The 27,353-nt window shown below is 40.4% G+C and overlaps 2 protein-coding genes across 6 annotated transcripts in view; both read left to right on the top strand.

Moving 5' to 3' along the window:
* The first annotated feature begins 4,870 nt into the window (after nt 1-4,870).
* On the top strand, nt 4,871-18,911 carry lhx9 (LIM homeobox 9). 5 transcript variants are annotated; one of them, XM_023269929.3, is made up of 6 exons: nt 4,871-5,008; nt 8,445-8,683; nt 9,465-9,667; nt 10,641-10,999; nt 14,467-14,669; nt 15,314-17,523. In XM_023269929.3, exons 2-6 carry the CDS (start codon nt 8,504-8,506, stop codon nt 15,566-15,568), a joined length of 1,200 nt encoding a protein of 399 aa, XP_023125697.1. In that variant the 5' UTR covers nt 4,871-5,008; nt 8,445-8,503; the 3' UTR covers nt 15,569-17,523. The 5 variants fall into 5 exon arrangements, with proteins under 5 accessions (XP_023125697.1, XP_035803868.1, XP_023125698.1 ...); XM_035947975.2 differs by having other exon boundaries at nt 4,890-5,008; nt 8,030-8,683; XM_023269930.3 differs by lacking the exon at nt 4,871-5,008 and having other exon boundaries at nt 6,540-8,683; nt 10,644-10,999.
* Nucleotides 18,912-25,826: 6,915 nt separating this feature from the next.
* Nucleotides 25,827-27,353, top strand: part of nek7 (NIMA-related kinase 7) — a 67,839-nt gene continuing 66,312 nt past the window's right edge. The window contains exon 1 of the mRNA XM_023269890.3: nt 25,827-26,115. The gene's annotated coding sequence lies outside the window, so the exon portion shown is untranslated. The remainder of the gene's footprint in view (nt 26,116-27,353) is intronic.

The raw sequence follows: 27,353 nt of genomic DNA, 5'->3' as shown, positions 1-27,353 counted from the left end.
GCAGGAAGTGGAAATAAGCATTTTCTAGAATTGAGCCTTAAATGTAGGATTTGTAGTGTATGCCATGCAGGTCCATAGAGAGAGAGAGCATTATCTTTCACTGTAAAAAACAAAAAAAACAAAAAACGTTTTTTAAAGTTTTATCTGTATGTTTTGATTAATTTACTCATATTTTACATATTTTGTTGAATTACTAATAATAACTAGTAAAATCACAGAAAAAAATATTGATTTACACGATTGCAAAAATAAGAACTCAAGAACACAATATCCACACAAAACAACTTTTTTCTTTGCACTCTATAATGCAATACCGGTAGAATCATTAAAAATTAATGTATTTGAGACATTTCGTTTCTCACTATAAGCAAATATATATAAACATAGCCCACTCACACAATGAAAATGAATCCTTTTTGAGTTGTGACAACTTCTAATAAAATTAAACTTGATGGAGTTAGAAAAACTTGCTTTTCTACTACATTTGAAGGTATTTTTAAAGACTAGTGTTTAGGAACTGAAATTGTCTGAACATGTTAAGAGAAGGAAGGACTTGAAATCCTGAAATAAACATTAAGAAAAATAAAGTGATCAAATCAATTTTATTATAGTACCTCAACTTGAATTTAGTTTTAAATATAGTAGTACATAAATTAGAGTTTAAATCGTTCACATTGTTAAGTTGATACAACTACCGACATTCCAATCCATCAAACTAATGCCTGCAACTTGCAACTAAATTAGCAGATAAAATGTTTATCTTACACATGCGTTTGATTGGGAATAGGTCCCTTGCAATGCTTTTTAGAGTGCAGACCTCAGTGCTCCCTCAGTGCAGATGTACTCCCCAGTTACAACCAGCCAGACGTGAGGTGTTTATTTCAGGCATTTTTGGACTGAACATCTCTGACCCTCAGCTGGAGCATATGTTGCACTGGAGCAGAGTGGCAGCTATATACCGTGTGCCTTTCTACAGGATGATGGCAGTAGCCGCAGAGAAGAGCTGTCCAGTTTGGATGTGTGACCAGACAGGCTCTAGTCACAACCAGCTGACAGGCCAGGCAGTCCTCCCCCTCTCCTTTTCCATCTCAAACAGGCACAGCAGCCCTGCGGCCAATGGCCCCAACCACAGTCAGTTACAGTGTCTCCATCACTGTTGGCCAGACCAGCCAGGAACTGACACAGGGTTGGCGGGGGGAAAAAAAACTTGAGTGTCAGTCGTATGATGACTGAAAGGAACATCAGTCTCAGCAATTGGCCAAGCACAGCTTTGTTCATCTGTGTGTGTGTGTGTGTGTGTGTGTGTGTTTATGTATGTGTGCACGTATGGCTCCGTGCGTGCGTGTGTCTTGATATTCAAGCAGCATTTGAGCAGCCCCTACATCAACGTCTGGTCGCTCTACACAGACAATGTCAGCTCGCCTCGGGGCAGCAGCCTCCACAGTGGTCATATGGACAACCACATCCCTGTGGTAGAATTAGTGATAAAAAACACACATGGCCGCTGAGTGACAGTCAGCGCACCAGATTCCTTTGGACAGACAGGGCTGCAAATAGCACAGAGGAGCAGTTTCTCCCTCAGACCGCAACTGGTGGTCAGGCTCATGCCAGGCCAAGTTGTGGCCGCCAGATGAGCCCAGATAAAAGGAGAGTCAGGGGCAGTCAAAGGCAAGTAAGTGCCCAAGGAGCACTTTGGCCTGTTTATCTCCCTCCTGGTTTTACAGATGCACTCGTATCTGTGATTTCTCGGCCACACTTAGCAAACAAGTGATGTCACTGCCTTCTTTTACACCATCTAACTTACTTCACACTACGCTGCCCTCCGACTTTCTGTCATCAGTGAATGTTTGAAGTAGAAAGGAGTCTGCTTGTCAACTTAACATGTACAAGCATCACCTAAACCGGCGTGTCTCTGCAGAAAAAAGGCTGCTTTGCCCCATAAGGTTATATAGTGATAAAGAACATCCATCTATTATGTTTCCATGTCCTTTCTCGTGTGGCCAGATATGGACTAATACGCGCAGCGTTCCCCAGGAGGATACTGCGTTCCCCAGAGGAGTTGGAGAGGGAGGAGGAGGAGGTGGTGGTGGTGGTGGTGTGCTGTTGGAGCTGGTTCTGGAGGCAGGGAGGGGAGGCAGGCAGCAGTTGGTGTGCAGAGAGAGCAGAGGCTCAGGCTGGCTAGTTAAGAGCTTCTCTCTCCTATCCTCCATCTGCCAGGGACCGGGGTTGTGATTTGAGCTCCAGCAGAGCAGAGCAGGGAGGAGATCGAAGGAGGGGTGGAGGTAGTGAGGGAGGGAGGAAGGGGATGTGGTGGTGGTGAAGTAGGAGGAGGAGGAGGAGGGTGGCGAGAGGTAGTGAGGGGGGTGATGGGGGAAGCGTTGGTTGGAAGAGACAGGAGAAAGTGGAAGGAGCAGGGAGTCGGAGTAGAAATGACAAACAGGACGCATGGGGATTGAAAAGAAACCTATTTATAGGCTCCTTATTGTCTGTGTTATTATTTCTAAACTGCTGCGTTTGGAGACATCGCCGTGGCTGCACTTCATCCCCATTTGTGCGTTTAATATTTGGTTTCCCCCAATAATTATGAAGCCATGTCCACTGTGTGTTTGTAAATATTTCCAGGATGTCTCACCCACCTAGCCAGCCAGCCAGCCAGCCAGCCAGCCAGCCAGCCAGCCAGCCAGCCAGGCTCATGTGACTGGGATACATGTGACTAGGATACAGCTTTACAGTGCTTCACTCCTCCCTCTGTTCCTCCTCCCCCAAAACACCCTCCTCTCCCTTCCCCTTTCCTTCATTCTGTCAGTGTTTAGCCTGTGGTTCCCCTGCACCACGGTGGACCCTGGGAGAGCCTCCTCCTTCCTACCCCCCTCCTCCTCCTCATTGCCTCCTTGCCTCCTCGCCTCCCACCTCTCCTTCGCTCCCTTTTCCCGGCCACGCTTTGGGAGAGACTGAGAGCTCCCTCCGCGAGACTGAGTGTCACTTGAGGTGACCCAGAAATGATAACTCCAGATGAACCCTGGATGTGTGGTAATCTAACCACCATGCCCTACAGCAGAGAGGAGCCAGGCATTCAGGGAGGCAGGCGGGCCGAAGCAAGGCAAGGCAAGGCAAGGCAAGGCAGGGAGGCATCCCCGCGGTTGGTGGTGTATCAGTGGTTTCACCGTTGAACCACTGCAGAGCCTGTGTCTGGGTATCATGCTCGGAGAACGCTGTGTGTGCGTTCTGTGTTGTGGTACACTGTGAAATGGATCTCAGCGTTTGTTGCATTATTGATGAGATACACTGTGATGTCAACCCAGGCTGAAGGAGCACAGCAAAATGACTGTTAGCAGTATGGCACATGATCATTTATGCAAGCAGTACAGAGGTGTAATTAATTGTCACCCTTTGCTCCCAGCCCCGGTTCTCGCTCACAGTGTTCTGTTCACTTGTTGTCAATTGAAATCAGTCCATCTCTGCCTCGGTGTGTCGCTCTCCAAGTGGTGCTTAGTGTGGGACGGTCCAGGACATCCTCTCTTCTGCGTGGCCTCCCTTTCCTCATGTTGACAAGAAATATACAGTTCAGGTGGAGCCAGTGTGCACTTTAAACTGTTTTCTGTTGTCTTCTCATGGGTCATTGTCACACTGTTTAGCCCGCAAGTGAATAACAACCCAATAAACAACAATTAAAAAAAGAAACAGAAGGTTCGGAGTATTTGCTTTACCTCTTAAACAGAGAAAAGAGAGTCTCATTAAGGGGTCAGGCACCATCAAACCATCTTCAAAACATAAACAGTATTAATATTTACTAAAATATCTTGATGTGATTAAATATTGGTGTGTTTTTCATCATTTCTTTTTTTTTCATGAGATGTTGCAACACCAGGCCACATGTGTGTAGAAGGGTTCCTGGCTGAATACACTCATTATGGCTCTGAATTTATATGAAGTTTGTCAGCTGCAGGAGGAATGAATGGAGGGACATATGTAGCAGCTCAGGGGGTGGAAATAGAATGCAGCTATGTTATGATTGTCGCTGTTAATGGAGGTTTCATTCAGTTTAAAAAACAGAAAAATAAACTAGAGGTTGCTAGTTAATCTTAAATGTATTTTTCTGTTGCATCTGAACCACAATTTAATCATTCGTTTGTCATTAAAAAATAAAGAAGAAAAAAAACGACCATCTTTGGTAATAATTACCCCTGTGCAGCTTTGTTTAGTCTCGCAAAATTCATAAATGACTGATTTCGAAAATACCTTCGATTTGGCATTTGGTGATTCAATACCAACACGTTTTTTTTTTCTGCAGGCGTGCGTTGCTGTGCTCCATATCTTTGTCAGATTGATTGATCCACTTTGACTATACACCCAGCTAATTATTTATTCACACAAACCTCTCCAGCCAGTGAAATTAGAGCTGTAAAACGCGCTCAGCTCCCTGGGATCCCTTTACAGTAAACTTGTGCATAAACGGTGAGAGATGATTATTGTTTAGAGCCAGATGTGCCTTGAAGTCACCCAGAATTTGGATTGCAAGATGCGTTTTTTTGAGGGGCTGAAATAAAAATGTAGGAGCTGAATTCATATCCAGCTGATTGGAGTTTTTTTTTTTTAAAAAGAAGAAAAATACAACTCACATCCCTGCAATAATCCTACATCTTATTATATATAACGGTAGTTGTTTTTTGTGCTATTTGGCGACTCCAGATCTTGTAGTTTGTCTTTCCTTTCATTTAAAAATGCATCACAGATTATAACCTACATGCTGAGTAGACCATTGGCTCGTGGCTTCTCATTTTCTGTGGCGCTGTGGTGTGTTGAGGGCTGTCTGCATACGAGAGAGGAATATTTAAATGTCTTGTGTTTTAATTGACGCTCCAACTCGAAGTGGAAGCTCAGAAACGAGGAACAGCCCCCATCTACCGGCAGCGTCTCCTCCGTCTCCTCTGCACGCTGTAGTGCGCACAGTCCGGAGCTGCTCAGGCTGCGCGCCGCACAGGGATCTCACACACCGCAACAGCCTCAGGTAAGACCTTTTCTATTTGCTATTTATTCTTGGGGCGATAATAATAATAGAGTCGGATTTGTTTTAAGAAAAAAGAGAAAAAGCTAAACGACAGGGGAGAGAGCGTGTGAAGCAATGCGCGACAGATCTGATGCATGATAAATGCACTGATATGGGTTTTATTCTCCGGGATAAACAGGGAAGGTGAGACCACTGGAGCTATAGATTTTTTTTTTTTTTTTTTTTTTTTGCTTTTAAAAAGAACGAAATGCTCTAAATTATTTCTTTTTTATGCCTGATATAATCCAAATTATACAAATATAAAACACTGGAGTTTGCAAAATCGTGCAAACTTAACGGCAGAATACAGCTTTCATGAAAATAGAGGCCAAGTAATTTTATTTCTATTTGTGATTATTGTAGGAAATTTTATTTTTTTATTGGATAAAAGTCAGTGGCCCACTGAGCCATTCTCTATTCTCATGCCATTTTAGACATGATACGTTTTCTATATTTTTTTATACTTATTTAGAATCGTCATGTTTTTTTAACCGAGCAAACGTTAATTAGTTTGTGTTTTTTAAGCTTTAATTTAATCAAACAAGATCACAAATCTGAAATTAGGGCACATCAGTCTCCTTAACTCAAGTAAAAATGACACACAATAAGTCAGCTTCATTTTAAACACTTTATTTAAAGCCAGTAATGAGACATGATGGGTAGCACACACAACTAAATTGCTTAATTAATATGATGGTTTTAATAAAAACGTTTCAAAATAAAAGTGTTATTTATTTTCCGCATTTTCTTTGGTTTTTCGCAAATGCGTAATTACGCATTTTGGATTTGGTTTAAATCTAGACTGATGCATAATAATAATAACACAAACGAACAAAACGGAATCGATAAGTAATATTTAGTGTCAGGCATAATCTTCTAATTAGACGCACAGAAAAGGAAACAAAACGACAGCACAAAAGACATTATTCCCTCAACCCCTTGGTGTTCACTGACACATTGTTAAACCGTCTTCAGTCAAATGAAATGTCACTGCTGGAGGCAACGGGTCAAAACAGTACTCTTTATCGACGTGATGGATGTTTTCATAAAAACAGAAACTTGCAAATATTAGAATTACGCTGCGAGAATGAGTCCAAATCAGAATTTCCAGAGACGAGGCACAAGAAAAAGAAGCAGAAGACGAAAAGAAGAAAAAAAAACTGCAGTTAGATTAAATATCACACAGAGCTGAGTTGATCACTCCTCTTAGGGTGTCTTTGTCCAGGTGAAATGAAATCCGTGTGTCCTTTTTGAGTCCCTTTTCAGCGCTCTGTGCCTGATGCTGAGACACTGACAGAGCGCAAATTATGCTTTTTAGAACAGCTGCAGGTCCAACTCGTCCAGGAGGGTTCAAGCCATAGCGCTGTTCCTGGGCCTCCAATTAAAGGCAGCACAACTCCAGTGTGTGTGTGTGTGTGTGTGTGTGTGTGTGTGTGTGTGTGTGTGTGTGTGTGTGTGTGTGTGTGTGTGTGTGTGTGTGTGTGTGGTGGGGGGGTTCACATGATAATGTAACACGTCTTGAGAGGAAGCATCTACACCTGCAAACCCCCCCTGAGCCTTCAGTAAATCTATTAATGTGACTAAAGCCGATTCTCAGACTCACTCAGTCTATTTGTTGTTTTTTGACAACTTTTTTTGGACTCATTGATTTCCCTCAGACCACAGCTCATTATCCTGATTTTTTAGCTGGAAAGGCCTGCGTTGTGTTTGTCACAGTACAGACAGTGAGCTGTCTCATTTTTGGTTTGTTGTCACCATGTTTGGCCTGCACGCTGACCAGTAAAACTGTCCCATCTTTCCCCTTTCTTCCTTTTTTATTTGCATGGAGGAATTTTAACACTCTTTAAAATTGACACTGATCTTTATTGAAGCCCTGAATAACTCAGATTGTATTGCTTGTCATTACACAAAGCATACATTTCTAAAAATATGCAAGAATTAGTGGTGGTTTCCCTGTGGCGAGCACCACATGGAGCTCTCTTTTATCTCGTTTTCACATCGCTGCTTGCTGCAAAACATATAAGACAAATAAATGAGTTTCATCAGGTAAACAAGGCTTTGGCCTAATTGAAGAGATACAGACAAGACAAGGATTGTGTTAATAAATCTGCGACGGTGAATAAGTCCTGCTTGAAATGAGCGTTTAAAGCACAGAGAGATGATTTTGCGCGTAAGACTGGAAACATTTACACATATAAAAATAGTTTAGACAGATTCTATCTGCAGAGCATCGTGCCCAGAAAAACGCAAGTAGGCGTATTATTTGCGTGAAAATATAATCATAAGGTGGAATGGATGTTTATTTTTTAAACCAAATCTGATTAATTTGTATTTTTTCTAAAAATAAAAAATCCTATTATTTCAAATTGTTTAATGCAACGTGTCCCCGCCCTCTAGCCTATCACTGATCACTGCCCCGCCCCAGACAATATATTTATACCACACACAGTTATCATGGTATTCTGGGACACCCAAACATCTGATTAGGACTAATTAAACTCCCAAAACTGTGAGGTTTAAATCATAGAATTTCATAAAACTCAATTTTAGACCTACTAAACTCGCATTAAATGGCAAATAACATAAGAAGTTATTTATTTCTATTTCTAACCCTTTCACAATGAGCCGTTTATTAGACTTTACCGCACCTCATTTGCTTTGGAAATCAATAGAATACGCGCACTGAAATTACTTTAAGTCCATTTCAGTTTATACAACTTACACTCCGGCCTCCTCTGCTTTAAATTGGGGAATAAAAGTAATGAAAATGTCAATACCATAAAGTGGTGGTCCTGCGCGCAGCCCGAATCGGGAGTTTTTGAGGGAAGAGTGACAGCTCTTTGTTGGTGAATAGAAATCAGCAGCGATGCAGGGAGAGAGAGAGAGAGAGAGGGAGAGAGAGGGAGGGAGAGAGAGAGAGAGAGAGGAACTCCTCCTACCAAATTATTCAGACTGGGCCGGCTTTGCTCTCTTCACAAATAGGACACGGTTCTCAAATCCAGGCAGTCCCAACCTGACCTCCAAGCACCGAGGAACCCCTGACTGGGAAACCGGGAGAGAGAAATCACCAAGAAAAAAAAAAAAAGAGAAACAACAAAAACTTTGTGTCATTATTTTTGGCCAGTGTTACACACTGCAAGCCCCCCTTCCCCTCCTCCCTCCCCTCCACCACCACCAACAACTTCCACCGCATCATTTGGACTATATATTTTTCTTCTGGAGGAGAAACATTGACGGGAAGAAGGAGAAAAAAAAGCTGGTGCATCACCACCATTGCTCCTCCTGTCCCACCCATGCTGTAGTTTCTTCCTTTTTTCTTCCACTTGCTTTTGCACGCTGCCGAGGAGCTGATCTGAGCCTGTGGGGTCGGTGTGGTTGTTTTGTGTGCCTCTCTTAGAGCCTCAGAGCCCAGTTGGATGCGCTGAGAGAGCGGGGCGCAGCGCTGCGGTACAGTATATGGAAGTTGTGAGCTGCAAGACAGAGGCAGGCAGTTGCACGTTGCGTCCAGGACCGGGAGCCATGCTTTTCCACGGGATCTCCGGGGATCACATCCAAGGGATCATGGAGGAGATGGAGAGAAGGTCGAAAACGGAGTCGCGCCTGGCGAAGGGCATGCAGCTCAACGGAAGAGAGTCGGTAAGAGCCGGGCCGAGCTGTGTTGCAATTCATGTTAAAACTGGCCTTTTAAAGCTCCTTACTGCGGACCATAGTGGCACAGTTACCGTGCCAGGAAATGTGCAGGTTTTTCAGGGGGTAAGTAGGAGAGAATGGAGGATTTCCACTGTAGTCAAATTTTTTTTTCTCTTAGAAGGAGAATTGAGCTGAATATTTTTTTAAACAGCGGCGATTTTACAGACAGATGTCTCTAAATATGTTTACAACACGCTGCCTTAATTTAGTCACCAAATTAAACACTGAAAATAAGAGTAAACATATTTTGTTGTCTGTCAGAAAAAAATGCAATTGTATGTCTACAAGTAATCTGATGAAATAAAAACATGGTGAATTATTATTATTTTCACATATTTAAAATATTCTGCTCCAAATGGTTACAGTTAGTTTGTTTTGAATTTCGTGTCTACAAATAAAGGAGAGATTAAAATAATAACCAATAATAAGAAAACGCTAGGTCAGCGGCACAAATGTATTTCCTGCTCTCCATATTTAATTAATTTAAAAACATCTGTTTTATAAATGGTGTTTTTCCTTCAGTTGGGTCTGAACACTTCAAGCCTGTACATGTTTAACTATTCAAAACTATTACTCAGGCAGCTTTATAGATTTTTTTAAGGGGCCAAAAGAACCACTAAAGGCCTGCTGTTATTGTTTTTTTGCATCATGTATTTTGCATTAGAGTTTCCCAGCAGTGTTTGGAGGGAGGTGGTTGCCCTGAGCTTTGTTCTCCTCTCTGTCCCAGACTATGCCTTCTATGAGCCCGGAGAAACCTGCCCTGTGTGCCGGCTGTGGCGGCAAGATTTCGGATAGATACTACCTCCTGGCCGTGGACAAACAGTGGCACCTGCGGTGTCTCAAATGCTGTGAATGTAAACTAGCGCTGGAGTCGGAGCTAACGTGTTTTGCCAAGGATGGGAGTATCTATTGCAAGGAGGATTACTACAGGTAAGAAAAATTAAGGTCAATCATTACATAATTTTACACTTGAGCCAAAAAAATATCTGCTCACTGTCATGTAAAGCCACTCAGTGACCTATTCATTTAAGCTGACTTTATAGGTAAATGTATATAGTTTAACTCGTACATGCTGCATATTTGGGCAATTATTAATGCAGCTACTTTTGGCCCTGATTCCACACACTGTGGCAGGGCCTCTTTCCTGCCTGAATAACATAACAGCCACCCAGGGGGGCTGCATGGTGTCTGCTGGGAATAAGTTATGATGCTGAAATTGTATTTCATTCACTAGTGGCTCAGGTGTAAGGTTTTCTATAGCTCTGAGTGTAAGGTAAACCACAAGAATGCATGAGTCACTCACTCTGTGAACCAAATAAATAAATAAATAAATAAAAATAGTGGGCCCACACCTTGTGCATTTGTGCTGTTTTTGTTTGTTTAAAAAGCAGAGCAAAAATGATCTATTTGTGGCTCTTATCTGCATGTACAGTGGGCTAACATGTCTGAACTGCTGTGGGTGATGAAATATTTAACTCACATTTATACAGGCCTGGATGTTATTCAGAAAAATAGTAAATAACTCACGAGAGAAAAAATGTAATATCAGAATGTGAACTGTGTAAGTTGACTCATTCTTGTAACAAGCTGCTGAAGCTGAGCCTTTAGCCTACCTGAGCTCTTTTTGTTTAGTGTCAGATGCAGGCTCATAGGTTTTATTATTAAGGTTGCACATTGACTTATTTTACGTGTTTAAGCGAGAAAGCATTTTTTATGCACAGGCTCAGTTGTGGGCCAGATGTGGCAGAAGCTTAAAGTAAAGGCCTGCTGTGGTGTCACATACACACCTTTGTTTGTGTGGCATCCCAGGTCCACGTTGGCTCACTTCTGCAGCCTGTGAGCTTGTGTTCTGCCGTCTTGTCGTTTGTCCGTACGAGGAGTCTTGACGGTGTGTCTGTTCCAGAAGGTTCTCCGTGCAGAGGTGCGCGCGCTGCCACCTCGGGATATCAGCTTCGGAGATGGTGATGCGAGCTCGCGACTCCGTGTACCACCTGAGCTGCTTCACGTGCACCACCTGCAACAAGACCCTGACCACCGGAGACCACTTCGGCATGAAGGACAGCCTGGTGTACTGCCGGCTGCACTTCGAGACGCTGGTGCAGGGACCGGACTACCACCCTCAGCTCAACTTCGCCGAGCTGGCAGCGAAGGGCGGCGGCCTCACTCTGCCCTACTTCAACGGCACCGGCACCGCGCAGAAGGGGAGGCCCCGCAAGAGGAAGAGCCCGGCCATGGGGATAGATATACCCAGCTACAACACAGGTGAGGCGGCATGATGCTGCTGCTGCTGCTGCTGCACAAAGCCTCACACCTAGACAGCAACATACAAACACGATCATGTTGGAAAATCATTTTGGAGTGAGTCGAGATCTTCTTTTGTTTTTTTTTTTTTTTTTTTAAAGTTTTGGTGCAAATGTGTCTCTTTGACCTTTATGGCGTATGGAAAGGCCCAGCAGCAGAGGACAGTGAAGACACATAGCTTATAAATCCCCACAAAATTACAGTACAATTAAACATTAAGCTCTGCGTCATGTAGGTTAAAGCCTTCACGGACCCACTAGTTTTGGAGCATTGGTGGATTCTTCACTAAAATCGAATTGTCCGTCATATATATATATATATATATATATATATATATATATATATATATATATATATATATATATATATATATATATATATATATATATATATATATATATATAAACATTGAGTGGAAATCCCACACTTATTAAACTATTATATATTTTTCTTGACTTTTTGGATACGTTTTGCTTCCATTACGCACGAAGACCTTAGCGCTTTTTATTTTTTCTTTTTTAAAAAAAAAAAACAGGCAGTTCCTTCAGTGGCCTTGTTGTAACATTTCTGCCTTCCGTGTCTAAAATTCATACATTTGTAATCTAGGCCTTGCAAATGTAGGTGAATATAGGTGCACTGCGGGAGCTGAGGGGTAAATTGATCTGCAGCTTTTTATCCATGCGTCTTCTACGCACGGTTCCTATGGCGTGTATTGCGCAGAGAATTATCAAAATTTGACCTCGCCGTCAACCTGCTCATCGACTTTTATAATTAGGTGGAAATTAGGTCATAATAAATGTGTGTGAATTGGGTAAATATGCAGCTGCGTAAAATCGTGGTCAAAATTAACATCTGAAATGATGTTTTACTTTTGCTGAGAAGAACAAAAGCAACAATCACAGCGCGCATGAAGTTACTGTTAAACGCAGGTTTCATCTTTAACAAAAAAATAATCTTGAATTGAATCGCTGCATGCTATAACCCGACCCCCAACCCTCCCTGCAGCGTCCCCATTTTGTTTTCGCTTTCTGCGAATTAGTGCGCGGTTGACAAAGTTTGTCATTGTGCGCCAAGTTTCCTGTGTTCCTGCTGAATAGGGAGGAATAGGGGTAATCTGCGCGTTAATTGTTCTTCGTTAATTGAAGGTGACGTTGGAATCCCTGGCCTCCTGTGCGGCGGTCAGCGCAGTTCTCAGGGACTGTGCGGCTCCGCACTGAGGGGCCTGCAGCAGGGAGAGGCCAGGGGCTGCAAACACAACACTGTACACTGCGCTGCGCTTGAAAGAGCTTCGGTTTGTTATGCGTAAACACAATTCCGAGGAATTATGCAAATGCTACAGTTCACATGATGCCTTCATAGAGAAATAGCCATTGTAGTCCTGGTATTTTTGTAAAAAAAATCTATAATAAAGAGAATATGCTCCCACCACCAAAACGCTTAAATATAATGCAGTCACAACAGGTAAAAAAAAACAAACCAAAAGAACAAAACAAAAAACACACACACAAAAGAAAATCCCATAGTGAACTGTGAACTCATTATTAAGCACCACTGACACAGTAAAGGTCCCTGTGGGAATATTAGATTTTTCATTTGGGACATTTAAATAGAATGGAAGACAATGAAACTGTATGGAGTGCTTTTTAATTTAAGAGGAGGATTAATGGCAGTTTTTTAGGCGTTTGTGATTTTTAAATGTTCTTATTATGCTACGAATTTAATTTGACCGACAATATTCAAATTAACTCATAAATTTAATTTAAAAAATCTATCGAAATAATAAATATGTACAATTTAAATAGGAACAACTAAAATATATTTTATTTCTTCCAAAGTGCTTTATTCCCTGTATCAGGCTCTGACGTTACTGACTGCACATTTCTCATTACCGTATCAAACTGTTCATGTTAATCGTTCTGCAGATCAGGAGGCTCGTGTTCATGACAAATAGGAAGAGGCTTTGTTTGAGGTTATGTTTCTGCTTTAGCGAGTACACTCAGGTTTGTTTTCACCAGGGAAAGGTGCGAGTCTGCTGTGGATTCCACACAACTCAGTAGTTTGCTCTTGTTTGGATATAGAGACCCCTAGTGGGTAATACAAGCGAAACACAATCCAGAGAAGACTGAGGCAGAAAAACACAGATGTCAGTGATTTTTACATTAATAGTGAAAATACTGTCACAAGAAGAGGCTTCATATAAGGAAAAAAAATAGAACTGATGCCACAATAGAACAGCACACATTTAATACTTGCTTCTTACCATTTCTGATCTCTGTCTCTGTCTTGTTCAAACCGATTTGTAATTCAGCCCAATAATTAATTTGTGGGAGTGTTTTTCACTCCATCCTCAAGATGAAGTGTTAGTATATTTCATTTAATATTTTATTTGCCACTGAAAAATGTAGCTGGTCAGCATTTCAGTTACAAGGAGAATTGAAAATCAATACAACATACCATTTAATTTAGAAATCCCGTGGCTTTTTTCCCTTGTTAAAGCAGCAAAGTAAGAGCGAAAATCATTTAAAACATGTTCTAATATAAATACAAAATCTATAAGAAAAAAATATGCTAATTAAAAATCAGCTATGATTTGGCATTAATTGTATTTTCACTGGTTGAATTTGCATAAAGAAATTTTCTGTGTTGCAAAAAACTAATTTTATTTAAAAATCATTTAAAAAGAACACTATACTGAAATGTATGTTAAGAATATTTCTCTTGCACTGTTCAGCCATGCATGCATTTAATTTAGTGGGTCCATTTTAAGTGTTTTACACACTAAGCTACTGACAAATGAGACCCATTAGGCCTATTAGTCTTTGCAAACACAAGCAGAAATAATTTAACCCAGTCCCAGCGTATGGTTAGCATCCAGCATTGCTTCTTGTTGTAATTGCACCGACATGTATTATATAAAAACACAGCTTGCAGTGTGTTGTGTATGTGTAGAGGTCCTATTAATTTGTCAGTTTAATCAGCTTCTTGACTGTCACTGTCACATTTTTTAATTGCATGTTATAAATTCACAAAATCTTCATGACTTACCGCCTGTCATTTGTAATCTATAGACTTCCCACAGTTTGACAGACTTAGTTTTGTTTTTTCAAATCCTGACCGTAAAACAGCATATTTTATTTAATATTAAACCTTAAAACTAGTGCAACATTTCATCAGTAACAAATACTTAGATGTATTTTTCTTCTTCTTCTTCTTATTATTATTATTAGAATAACAATATCTGGACAGTACTGAAGTGCTGCATAATTATCAGCTAGCTGTCTGACTTCTTCGACGCAGTGAGGTTGAATTTGGACACAGAAGGCCAGTTTTCCAAAACACTAAACTGCTTGCAGAGCTGGATTTATTCTGCAGTTGTTCCTTTTAGACGCTGAGCCAACCCTGTGCTCTGCTCTCTGCCCTCTCTGCAGGCTGCAACGAGAACGACACCGATCACTTGGACCGGGACCAGCAGGCCTACCCTCCAACACAGAAGACCAAACGCATGCGGACCTCCTTCAAGCACCATCAGCTGCGGACAATGAAATCCTACTTTGCCATCAACCACAACCCAGATGCCAAGGACTTAAAGCAGCTGGCCCAGAAAACAGGCCTCACTAAGAGAGTTCTACAGGTAAGCACAGAGCCATTCTTCTTACTAATGTGATCACCCCACATCTGTGTCTGCACCCCCACTCCTCCTCCACGTCCCTCTCATTTCACACCAACAGTTACCATTAATGCCATCTTTTTAGTTTCCGTTTGTTTTGTTGGTCCATTTAGTCATTAGATGTATATCCAGGGGTTTTATCTGAAATTTGCAGATTGTTAAATGTTTTTTTTTTTTTTTTTTTTTTGGGAAAGAAAGGAGGAAAGCAGTTCTTCAGCATACAAACTTACATTTAAAACTGTTGCTAATATTATAAATAATGAGAGTGCACATGTCCTCTTTATCTTTAGAGCGGGAAAAAGGTGTAATTTAACTCTCGCAGTTAAAAAAAAAAATTAAGAAGATTTTGTTTTGATTTGCTATTAAAATCCACATTCTTTTATTGAGTGCTCAGGAGTTAACTGGTTCATTGTCACCTGCCCCTTGAGATACTCAAAATACTGTATGAAAGTCATCAGATAAAGATTTCTATATATAAGACAAGGGCAAGTTGATACAGTAACAGCTGTGATAAGTTGATATGTAAGCTACTGTACAAATGATTTCTTTTTAAAAATTAATCCTACTTAAACATAAAAAGTAAAAGCCACACTGGGATTGGTTTGCAGGTTTGGTTCCAAAACGCAAGAGCCAAATTCAGAAGGAACGTTTTGCGACAGGAGAATGGAGGTGTTGATAAGGCTGATGGCACCTCACTCCCTCCACCCTCATCCGACAGTGGGGCCCTGACCCCCCCCTCCAGCGCGGCCACACTAACAGACCTGACAAACCCCTCTATCACTGTAGTGACCTCCGTCACCTCTAGTTTGGACAGCCATGATTCGGGGAGCCCTTCGCAAACTACCTTGACAAACCTTTTCTAACAAGCTATCTCTAGCAGACTGATTTATTTTTTTTTTATTTTACCTGAATTTATTTGTTTTGTTTTTCTTCTGATTTCCTTTTGATTTTCTTTCCTCGATTTACATTTTATTTTTTTAAGTGACACCTTTAAATCAACCAGAGACAGCTCCTTGGAACAGAAAGTGCTGTACCGTGTACACAAACAAGAACAACAAGAGCAACAACAGCAGCGACCACATTAAAACACGAGGAAATCATTTTAATGTGTAGCATTTGAAACTGCATGCCAAATGCAGGGATTGATTTTGGACGGGACATTTTGGGAGTTGAAGGCATTAGAAAATTGTCAAGGATTCCACAATTTATTGGAGAAAAAAAAACTAAACTTGAACCTTGTCTGGAAAACTAGATTTCTTTCTTGATTTGATTTTATTTGTACATTTGTATTGAATTATGCTAAAAAAAAAAAAAGAGCCCTTCCTAATTTATGCTTAATTGGTAATCTTTAAAACAATATGAATATTTTGCCCTCAGAAACCTGTATATGTATGCACTGTGTTCGCACTATCCAATTTAAAGATTTTTTTTTCTGTTTTGGAATAATTTGGGAAATAAACTTGTAGAATGTTCTGTATAAGGGTAACTCCAGAAAACAGGCTTTAATTATTTCCGAATGTTTCAGTCTCTAAGACTGAGTTGGATGGAATCAGACATTGGGATCTCACAGAGCTACATGTAAAATGTCTAAATTACATTGTAAGCGCCTGACCATTGCAGCTTATATGGCCGATAGATGCTGAAACCACACACATCTCTGTCTTGATTCACAACTCTACTGTGATAAAGAGCAAGAAGCAAAATCCCACAATCTGTACAGTGGTAACTGTTCAACATGTAATGCAGTCACATTGATAGTTATTGTTTGATAATTAGAAATCAGCAAGAGAAACTCAAATTGGAGAGCAGTTTATGGGCACTGTTGTTATCAACTGTTTTCATGACAGAGCACTTTTATTTTGGACTCGTTGGCCTCATAGATCAAACAGTCAAATGGATCAAGCCTAGCAAACATATCCACAGATCCACAGCTAAACTCAATTGCACAGTGACAATATACTGCCCAGTGAAAAGTGCATTATTGTTTTTATCATGTTGCTCAGGGTAACGATGTGATTTTAAAAAGGGAAAAAGAGCAGGAGTGAGAAATTAAGTGGTTGCGACGTTGCAGACTAGATTTTTAGAGCTGACATGAACATTCAAATGACCTCAGATAGGTGGAGTCGTAATAGGCAGCCAGTGGGAAATCATTGTCCATGTGTTCTCCTTTTTGGCCATATTTATACTTTCTTTAATGACACTTGCCACTGAACAGACCAAAAACATGTTTCTTCTGGCTGAAAGATAGAGAGAAAAGGAAGAAAGAAAGAAAGAAAGAAAGAAAGAAAGAAAGAAAGAAAGAGCAAATCTTCAATGGAGTTGATACATTTCATTGTGAGCGTCACAACTTGTTCTATTGTAGAACAAAGTGGTACTCTTGATCTACTTAATGAAGTAGATGCCTAACTCAGTTCTACTATGTGCCTTATGCTATAACTTGGGAGAAAGTTTGTGAAATTCAGGATATATGTGTTCTTTGTTAACTGATTCACATCCTTTTGGCGCCTCACTAGTTTTGTACTGTTTTGCATCTTATTTCCGAAGATCTTTTTATGGTGTATCCTGTTAAAAAGGGGGCAGCGATGTCATAGAAAGCATTTGTGCACTCTTTCAGATATAGTTGGGTAATCCAAGAACCTTATATATTGATCTTCGTGTTAATAGTTGAGTACAGTAAGTGTTCTATCAAGATTGTCCATGTTTCCCTGTTTCTTGATAAAGATGGTGTATAGAAACTATTTCCCCTTAAATATTTATGGACCAAACGGTTGTTATATATCTTATTAAATTTGTGTGAATAAAAATACTTTGCTTTAAATGGGTTTTATTTTTCATTACACTTGCCATTTTTTGTGTTCTTTCTTGAATACGATTTTTGTTTATCACATCAACAAATGAGAAAGCATTCAGTTATTAATGACCAGTTAAACGTCTTCATTTTTGCCTCCATTTTTAATTTCTATTTCCTATTTTATGATGTTTATGGTTTTTAACGTAATGCCCCATGGATTTGCATCTAAACCCTGCAGTCAAAAATATGAAATTGCTTTTTAATGCATGAACATGGCTTTAAAATTTAAATAAAAGGAATGCTGCAAAGCATATATTGATTTCTATCTCTATACATATATAGTATATTTATGCATAACATATTGGTAAACCTAAAATGAAGTAAGAGTAAATGCAGACCCCATAAAGCCAGGTTGCTCTGTAGTTAATATATTCTTACTCTATCGTTTCTTTCAGGGAGAACAAATCTTGGGGCATTACAGCCATACATCCCGACGTTTGAAAATTCCCTAAAGTATTAACAGAAGGGGAAAACTTTGATGGGAATTCCTCACCATTGAAGACAAAGACAATATTAGGATAAGATGATAGCATATTGAGAACAAATAAACAACCAACATAAAACCTGTTGCAGTTGCAAATGTACAACAGATGATTTTTTTTTTTTAGAAAAAAAAACAACTAAAGTTTGTCCTGAATGTTTGAATCCATCAACGGAGGAGACCACACAATGTATGATATTATGATATCAATGTGAAAAAAAAAAATCTGTATTGGAATGGTAAATGCACAAAAATGATAATGAAATGTACTGTAACATAGTTTAAAAAAAAAAAGAGAAGCTCAAAGTAAAGGCAGGATGTGACTGAAAAACAGCAGGCATCCGACATGATAACAGTGTGAAACAGAGACGGTATGGATGGTATGAACACAAACACACACTCACACAGACACACACACGCCACACAGTCCTTCTCCCACTGCCTTGCTCCTATTGTAAGCACAATATATACATTCCCACAAGCCTTGTTCTCCACCACACACTGCTACACAAACACAAGTGCACACAGACACACACATACGCTGCTGCCCCCATGCACCCCACCCAAGGATCCGCTTGCTAAATAGAAGTTTTCTTTTGTCACAAGTGTCATTTCGTAAACACATGGCCTCCTTGAAACTCGGCAGCAGGATGCCCATCAAATATGATGAGTGTATGAAGAGGACTGCAGAGCTGGAGCTTTGCCATCTGGCTGTGCCGAGGGAAGGAAGTGAAAAAACAAAGCCGATAAAGAAGAGATTCTCATTTTGCATGCGCCTCATCATCTTGTTAACCTTTTCCTTGAGATGTATATTATTTCCTTTGATTCACTGTATGATTTATTGTCAGCTGCAAAATAAAGCATATGAAAATTATGTCCTTGATGCCCATAGAATACCTCACGTGGCAACAAAAAAAACATATATGCTAAATGTCACAGTGAGGACATGGATAGTACAGCTTCGAGCTTATTTGTTCTCGACATTCAGCTTACTGTAAAGGGTAGAGCGCTGCTGGTTTCTTACCTCGTTACTGTGGATATTTGTGAAAGCAGTATATCTCTAGTGCGTCTCAGAACATTCCTAAATACTTGGCCTCTATACTTCAGATTCCTGCTCCTCTGTGTTAGAGCACATCTGGCTGTTTTGTTTTTAGAAACAACAATTTCACTCGAAAAGTGATTTTAAATTAGTCATGCATCTGCACTCATAATTGTTTCTGTAATAAAGGCTAAAAACAAACAAGCAACCTTCCAACCACCTTGATTCCAGTCATACACTGTATGTATCATAATGGGGCACTGTGTAATACAGAAAGTGCACTATAGGCCAGAACACAGTTTCTTCGTAGGTGTACTGTTTTGATATTTAGTGTGAATGCTGGGTGTGCATACCATATAAAGGAGGTGTGTTGTGGAAAGAGAAAAAAAAGAGAAAGGAAAGAAGAGAGGAAGGGAGCGAGCGAGAGAGACTGAAGCCACATGGGGACCAGTAAACAGGCTGGTGTTGAATTCCAACAATGTGGGAAACAGCAAACACTTCAGTCAGTCCAAGAGGAAACCTCAGTCGCTGGGGTGCCTGAGCGCTGTGGCAGCAGGGCTGTGTTCCACGGGTCTGACGGGAGGACGGTGGGCGGGTTGACACCACAGAGCTACAGGAAGCGGGGTTGGAGCAAAAAACACAAACAAACACAGCCAGCCGCTGCTCAGTTTGGGGAGCTGTGGGATGAGAGTTCTGGACAACATCATGACCCCGTGTTGACAAGAATTTCAGGGGTTTGCTGCTGGGCTGCTGGTGACTGGAATGCATCTTATCGGTAACATTTGTGTGTGCATATATGTGTGTGTGTGTGTGTGTGTGTGTGCTTGTGTAAGCGATGCCGGAACAGCCTCCTCCTTGCCAATGGAGTTGCTTCACCACAGAACAGGTATTTTATATTTAAAGATATGCGTGAAGAAAGAATTGTTACGTTAAAAAAAGAAAGCAGTACAATGATGCATCAAATATGTTTTGCTCAATTAACTCTGTATATGATTTGGGCTCTTCTGAACCTGTATCAGTAAGATAAATCTACATGCATTAATCATATAAAAAAATCAGAACAAGGTTGTCTGTGAAGCGACCTCAGCAGGTGAGAAAGGTGGCCTTCTGCCAGCTCACATCCTCTACCTCTCTTCCTCTTGTTAACTGACAGCTGCGCACTATGACTACACAGAGACGCTGTATGTTTTCTGTCACACAAGGAGTTTGTTGATGAAACTTGGCTGATCTCGACATATGTGGCACTCAAAAAAGGAAAAAAAAGCTCTGAAATACTAAATAAATGCCTTTCCAGCTTGAATAAGTTTATGCTTAAAGTAGAAGTTGGCCAGTTACCAAAAATATACACTGTTGCGTTTACAGATGAAGCAGGTGGGCATTTAATTAAAGATACAGCCTGTCTGAGATACAAACACACAAGCATTTTCAATATTGCAAATGTATCGACAAGGACCAAGTAGATTAGACTCATAAGAGATTCAACGAGAGCGAACGCTCTCCAGTTGAACAGCATTTAAGGCCACAGAGGGCAAAATAATTTGAGCTGCAAAGAGCAGCTGCAGCGCTGCAGAAATTTTCGTGGTTTGGCCAGGTTGGTGCAATCAGGGTTTATGACCCAGATTCATGCTAATTTATCAGGTTTAGGTTTTACGTCTGCTTAAACCTGTGACATTTGCAGCAGAGGCCTGATATTTGGTGAGGTCTGTCTGAACAAAACACGCTACATATAAAGGTCAAATGAGAAACCAAGTACGAGGATAAGCACCCTGCCTGTCAGCACAGAAAATAACAAGCTAAATCTACGGTCTTCATGCTGACATCAGATTTTGCTTTGCAACAACTACAGAAATCAAATCAGTGAAAATCAGCTGTGTGCAGGAAGTTGCACACGGTGAACTGAGCGCACAGCAACAAGTGTGTGTTGTTTTGACGATATGTCGGCGTGCTTGGCAGCACCTGTAATTCACACTGCCTTCGACAACAAAATGGAGAATGAGCTCCCTGCTGACTGATCAGTAAACTCCAGAAAAGTGTGTTTCCGCAAGCACACCCACACGAGGTCACACATACATTACCACACATTATACACACACAGTGACAGGCGACAGGGTCAAAACAAAGTATGGAATAATCACTGAGGCATGGGGCACACCTGCAGTTTACATGTTGCTCTGATAGTGTTGTTTCTATTGTCACTGCTCGTGTGTGTGCATGTGTGTGTGTGTATGTGCGATATTCTGCCAGTTCCGCCTCAGCACCCTCCTCTCATTGCTAGGCGCCTATTTAACCTCCTCTGGCACACCAACCACCCTGCTAACTCAAATACACACCGGCACCGGGACACACACACTGACAGATGTCAGAGGGGTGACGATGTGAATGAGACACAGCTCCACTGCTGTGTGTGCGTGTGTGTGTGTGTGTGTGTGTGTGTGTGTGTGTGCGTGTGTGTGTGTGTGTGTGTGCGTGTGTATTCACTGTGCATGTGAGACGGAGGCCTGCCCCTCTGGTTGTTGCAGAGCAGGTGGAGGAGATTCACTGCGCTGGGCGTTTGCCAAGAGAAAGAACACACTAACAAACACATTCGCGCACACGCAGGTACACATTCGCTGAGCGCAGACACACAAAAGCTGCCAATGAAAAGCAGATCTCATAAAGTGATCTAGACAGAAATAATATGCCAGTTTTGTCCTTCACATTATCACAGACTATCTCTCTTGTGCCTCATTTGTGCAGTGCTCTCCACATGCCATAAATCCTTTATTTCTCTGTTGTGCTGTTATTCTATATTTACACCTATTTGTTATGTGACGGCTCACATCTAGACAACCTTGAAAACGCTGCGATCAAGGCTGATAACTACAGGTTGCAATTGCACTTTGAAGACAAAGCAACATTAATTAGCGAATAAAATGGAAATGCGGGCATCACATGTATGCTGCCTCCAAGTTTCCCTGGCTATATGAGGAGAGAGACAACATTTCATACATATTTCCATCTGTAATCCCTTTCTCTTTGCCTGTGATAGCTGTGCTCTGTGAGGTACATAAACAGGTGCACTGATACGGCATGTTTCGGCGGGTGACAGGTCATCTTTGTACTGGTGGAGTGTAACCTCTCAGTTCTTGCTAAACCTTCAGGATGCACGCAGCTCCTCTCCCCTCCATCTGCTGGTCTCTATGAAGTCTGCACCCGATCACAGGAGCTTTGACTGCAGTTTCTGTCTCTACCACACCGCAGTCATACCTAACCCCTGAGCCAGATCAACAACACACAGGAAAGTAAAAAAGACATGAGTGAAAACACCAACATTTTTTTTTCTCTTTTTAAGTGTTTAAAATGTGCCTTCAGCCTCTGGGTGCAAAAAAAATATTCTGCATATTTAGCAACGAGAAGCCCGAGTAGATTCCAACTGAAATTTGAATGTGTAAGACAAACAAAAACTGAGTTAGTGTGCATGTGTTGTAAGAATATTACATCTTATAGCTGTTTAGTTGTTTTAATTATCCAAATGCATTGTTTTTATTGGATTTATTTTTTGTAGTTCGAATTTGGCTTCAAGTGTTTCTACATGTTCATGTTCAGAAAGAAAAAGAGAAACATTAATGGCCACATTCTAGTAAATGCTATTTTACTGTCGTCAAATTACATTGTACAGGACATTTTGTTTAACAAAGGTCAAAAATATGAACAAAAGTTAGTTGTAACACATCAGAGTTAAATCTCACGTTTACAGTAAAATGTCTGTAAACTCTGCGATTCAACCTTCGTTTCCCCTGGAGGAAGAACCTTTTCCACTCTGGTTACCTGCAAGCAACACCAGAAAGTTGGAAAAGGAACAGAGTGGAATAGATGACAATACTCTTCATGCTAAAAAAATATCCTCAAATCAAAAGGAAATCCTCTCTGTTAAATAAACAATATCGGCAAAAAGAACACAAAAAGTTTGCCATTGGTTTAAAGCACCAGATCAGTGCAGGGAGCCACTTTTAGAACAATGGAAATCCAACACGATTATTAAACAGTTTTCTACCAAACAGACGTGGAGGCATGCGTGTTGAACTAGAGGATCTCTGGGTGCAGCTCCCCTTGCAGACTGATGCATTACTTTTCATCCATCCATCTAATTATTCCCTTAGAAACCTGAAATTTGAAGATACAAAAGACCGTCCCTATCTGTCACTGAGCTGCATTGATCTTATTGAAAGAAAATGTGGGTGTAGAGGAAACCCAATATAACTCATGCCATTAAATTCCACACAGCATTATTCACATACAGAATTGACAGATTTCTGTGAGACGTTTCTTTTAATCTTCAACTGTTGTTGAAGAAAAAGGGGGAAAAATCCCACACTCCAGGCATCTCTCCCTTCTCCATATTTGCAGTGAGGTTAACAAAAAAGGCTATTGAAGTAGGGAGAAAAAACACAACCCCACCTAACTTGTTGATTATTAACAATGGGGATGGGAAGAAGACAGATGTGTTTCCTGTGTATCAGCAGTGTTTGAATTGTCAGTCTGAAATCAGCACAGAAGCTTTTATCAAAGCAAAGTAAGCTGATCAGTTCCAGATGCTCTCGCTGTCCATGCGAGTCAATCTGCAGCACCATTTTTGTCAATAAATTCTCTTAATATTCCCAATTACAGACTGTGTGCGTGTCATGGGATGTGTGGGTACTCTGCATGCATGTGTATAATGATAGCAAGCAAGACTGCGTGCATATTACTGAGTGTGCTCAGGAGAATCCATTAAGCCTCAGCTGCCTTCAGCTCCTGCACACATAGACACTCACTCACACAGACTTACACATCCTCAACAGATCACCGAGCACATTCTAAACAAACTTAGTTTGGTTGCAACTTAAGAACGCGTCTCTGACAGTGGTGGGGAAAATGTGTTTAAAGTACGTTAACTGTGATTTAAGCACATTCTGGAGATAAAGTACGTCTATCTATTGTATGCCAATGTATAGTTCTGCCTCAGGACATTTCAGACAGAAATACTGTACTTTCCACTATACTACAGTCATGCAACATCTTTACTTATTTACTTTTGTCATTTTCTCTCCAGAAAGATGACCTTTTCGTTTCATATAAAGCAGGTGGAATTTTCTCAGTATCTCAACTATTTGTACTAAAATCTACACAACCTGGAAAAAAACTACTAAGTGAACACTGACTCATGACTAATATTATTTAAGATGAGGAATGAAGCAACATGCTCAAGCATATTATTATAATATAATAGAATATCCTTTTTCAGTCCCACGAGGGCAAATTTGCAATGTCACAGCAGCGAAGTGACAGTAAGAAAAGCAAGAAAACACAACTATAAATTACAGAGGTGACGTATACACACTATATATACAATATAAATAAGAAAAACAGAAGAACGCAAGGATAATAAGAACACAAAAAAGAGGAAACTACTCAAAACTGAGTAGGAACTGCTGTAACAGGCTGCCACTCACGTGGAGCCAGCAAGTAAATGCTTTATATGAGATGCACTTCAACAGCCAAGAAAATGGTAGAAAAACAATATACCTATTAACGCATTAGTAGTAATATTAATTGACAAGGCTGGGTTACCCAAACTCCCCTCAATCCACTAAATCCTCAGATTCAAATTAAAATATCTCTTGGCAATTTGAATAATTAAGAATTTCATCAGGGAAGTGTGCACCACAAAGGCAGACTATGTGAGGTGGGTAATGCATTACCATGGTGTACTATGGGCACAGCAATCCCTGGCTACAAAGACATAAAGAGGAGCATGGCCATGGCAAACAGGATCATGGATGACCCCCGACACCCCATCAACAGACTGTTTGAGTGGCTGCACTCGGGCCACCAGACACGCAACATCAAGGTGAACATAGAGGAACAGACCCCTCTGACCTCAGGTATAAATCCAAATATATATATATATATATATATATATATATATATATATATATATATATATATATATATATATATATATATATATATATATATATATATATATGAATGATTTTTAAAAAAAATGAACACACTTCTATGCATACACACAAACATGACTGCAACTCTTGCACAACGTACACTGCATTCTAGTTTCACAGTTCCCCTTTTCTCATTATTTATGACTATTTTTAAGGAAGATTTTTTAAATCATGTCTTGTTGATATCGCACAGCCTTGTGGAACAGTAACTTTGTATTTCACTGCCTGTACTGCAGAGCATGTGACATAAAATCTTTAATCTGATTTAGAACATTTTAACAATTTTTAGGAGTAATTATTTTTGTGTATATTGTACTCAAACAGAGCATATTTGGGGGAGAGAAGAATAGTTGAATCAAATTATCTAATTTGTACAAAACACATAAGTCTAAAATATCAAACGGCCATTTGCTGCTAAGACTTCCATTATATTTAAGAAAAAGACCACATAAATCCTTACTTCTAAGCCTTCCACTTAGCATAGGTAGGCTAAAGACTTCAGACTGTGAGATGCAGCTGCAGGGAAAACCGAGTGAGTGCACTGTGAGTTAAAATGCTTCTCAGCTGTTTGTGAGTAACTTTCGCGCCTTACCTCAGAGAAAACACCGTGGTAAATGCAGACGTCAATATAAACTTCACGGGGACAACAAAGTGAGGGTCGGGTGTGGGTTTGAGTTTCTCTGTTGAATCTCGCGGTATTTGACAGCTTCCCTCTACTGTTTGACACTCGCCCCTCCCCTTGCGCTCCGGGAATGCTGGGTTGTTTACATTACTGGCACACGGGTCAGTAGTGTGGTGCTGAGGGGGGCCTAGCAGCGCAGAGGCTGTCTGAAAACACGTACACATCCCGACTGGCTCCACGGCACAGGCGCTCTCAGCGTGAAAACTTTGTAGCGCACAGGCAAAGTGCCACGCAACGAGAGAGGCCCACCGAGTCGACTTTTTTGCAGCGACCTTGGAAAGAAAGGGAAAGTCAAAACAAAGACAACCGCCATAACCAGCAGGAGAAACTCTCAACGTGAAGAAGGAATAGCTTAGCAACAGAGTCCCACTTCCTGGTAAGAGCTGAGGCAACGCTAGCTGACAATGAACTTATGAAACTGAACCACAACTAATTAACCTCCTGTAAACCATTTACCTCAGTATTTTGACTTGTTTGGGTGCTGTCAGACTTGTAAAGCTCACGACAGTCACTTGTTGCTGTTAAAACACGAGTTTGGCACTCAGGTGAAAAAGTTTCTACGAAGTTCGCTAGCTAGCTTAGCCTGTTAGCCAACTAGCATGCCGCTGTGCTAACTTTAACTGGCTGTAAATTACACAGTCGACGCTGTCAGTGAACAGGCAGAAATGGCACTTCAACGGAATGATTACAGAGAACGAAAGAACAACTTTCTCCAAACTTAGCTTTTGTGTGTCGTATCACAGCTATGCGTTTAAACTGTGGTGGAAACATGACAACACAGTTTTGATGCCATGTTACAGCGTTACAATCGTATTACAGTAACTTTACACATACTGACTGATTATTTCCACCTAAAAACACGTCTCAAAAGTTCAAAATGCTACTCCTAAAGATGAGACAACTTCAGTGATGTTGAGTAACTTCCTGTTTGTACTCAGTTTTCTGACGATTGTAGTGGTCCATGTTTGTTTTTGATGTGGAGGCACGCTTGTGTGAATGAGTTGTAATTGTCATGTGTAGAAGTAGTAAAAGCTGTCAAAATTTATATATTTTCAACAGCAAACATCAGTTCAGTCCAACACATGTATTCTACATGGTTTACTAAATTGTTACTGTCAACAGGAGCGTTCTTACAGAAACCCCATTCAGAGTTAAGGTGAATCACATGCTGCCATGCAGATGAATACAGGAAAAATGAGAGTCACAAAGTCAATGAACTTATTAAATGGATACCTCTTATGAGTTATATGGTGAGTCTTCACTGTATAACTTAATATTTCATCCACACTTGGATAATTGATCTGGCAAAACAGGACATTTCATGACATTGACTAGTAATTGAGGAAATTAGATTTTTGTTTTGTTCAGTTTTCTGATGTTTTAAAGACCTAATGATGTATTTAATCATCAGTAAAATGTGTCACAGATTAATTGATAATGAACACAATTGTTAGTTGCTTTTTAAAAAAATTAAATCATGACTCAATCATTAATATAATTTAAAAAAGCAAAAATTTAAGACCAAATGTATAAATACATTTATACTCTACTCAGTTTACTTACATTTTCACAGATGTGTGAAAATATATTATTAGAATACAACCAAATGTAGTA

The sequence above is a fragment of the Amphiprion ocellaris genome, chromosome 2 (assembly GCF_022539595.1).
Source record: "Amphiprion ocellaris isolate individual 3 ecotype Okinawa chromosome 2, ASM2253959v1, whole genome shotgun sequence".
NCBI classification, from domain to species: Eukaryota; Metazoa; Chordata; class Actinopteri; family Pomacentridae; genus Amphiprion; species Amphiprion ocellaris.
Note: the sequence above shows the minus strand (reverse complement) of the source record. Positions and strands in the feature narration are given on the sequence as shown.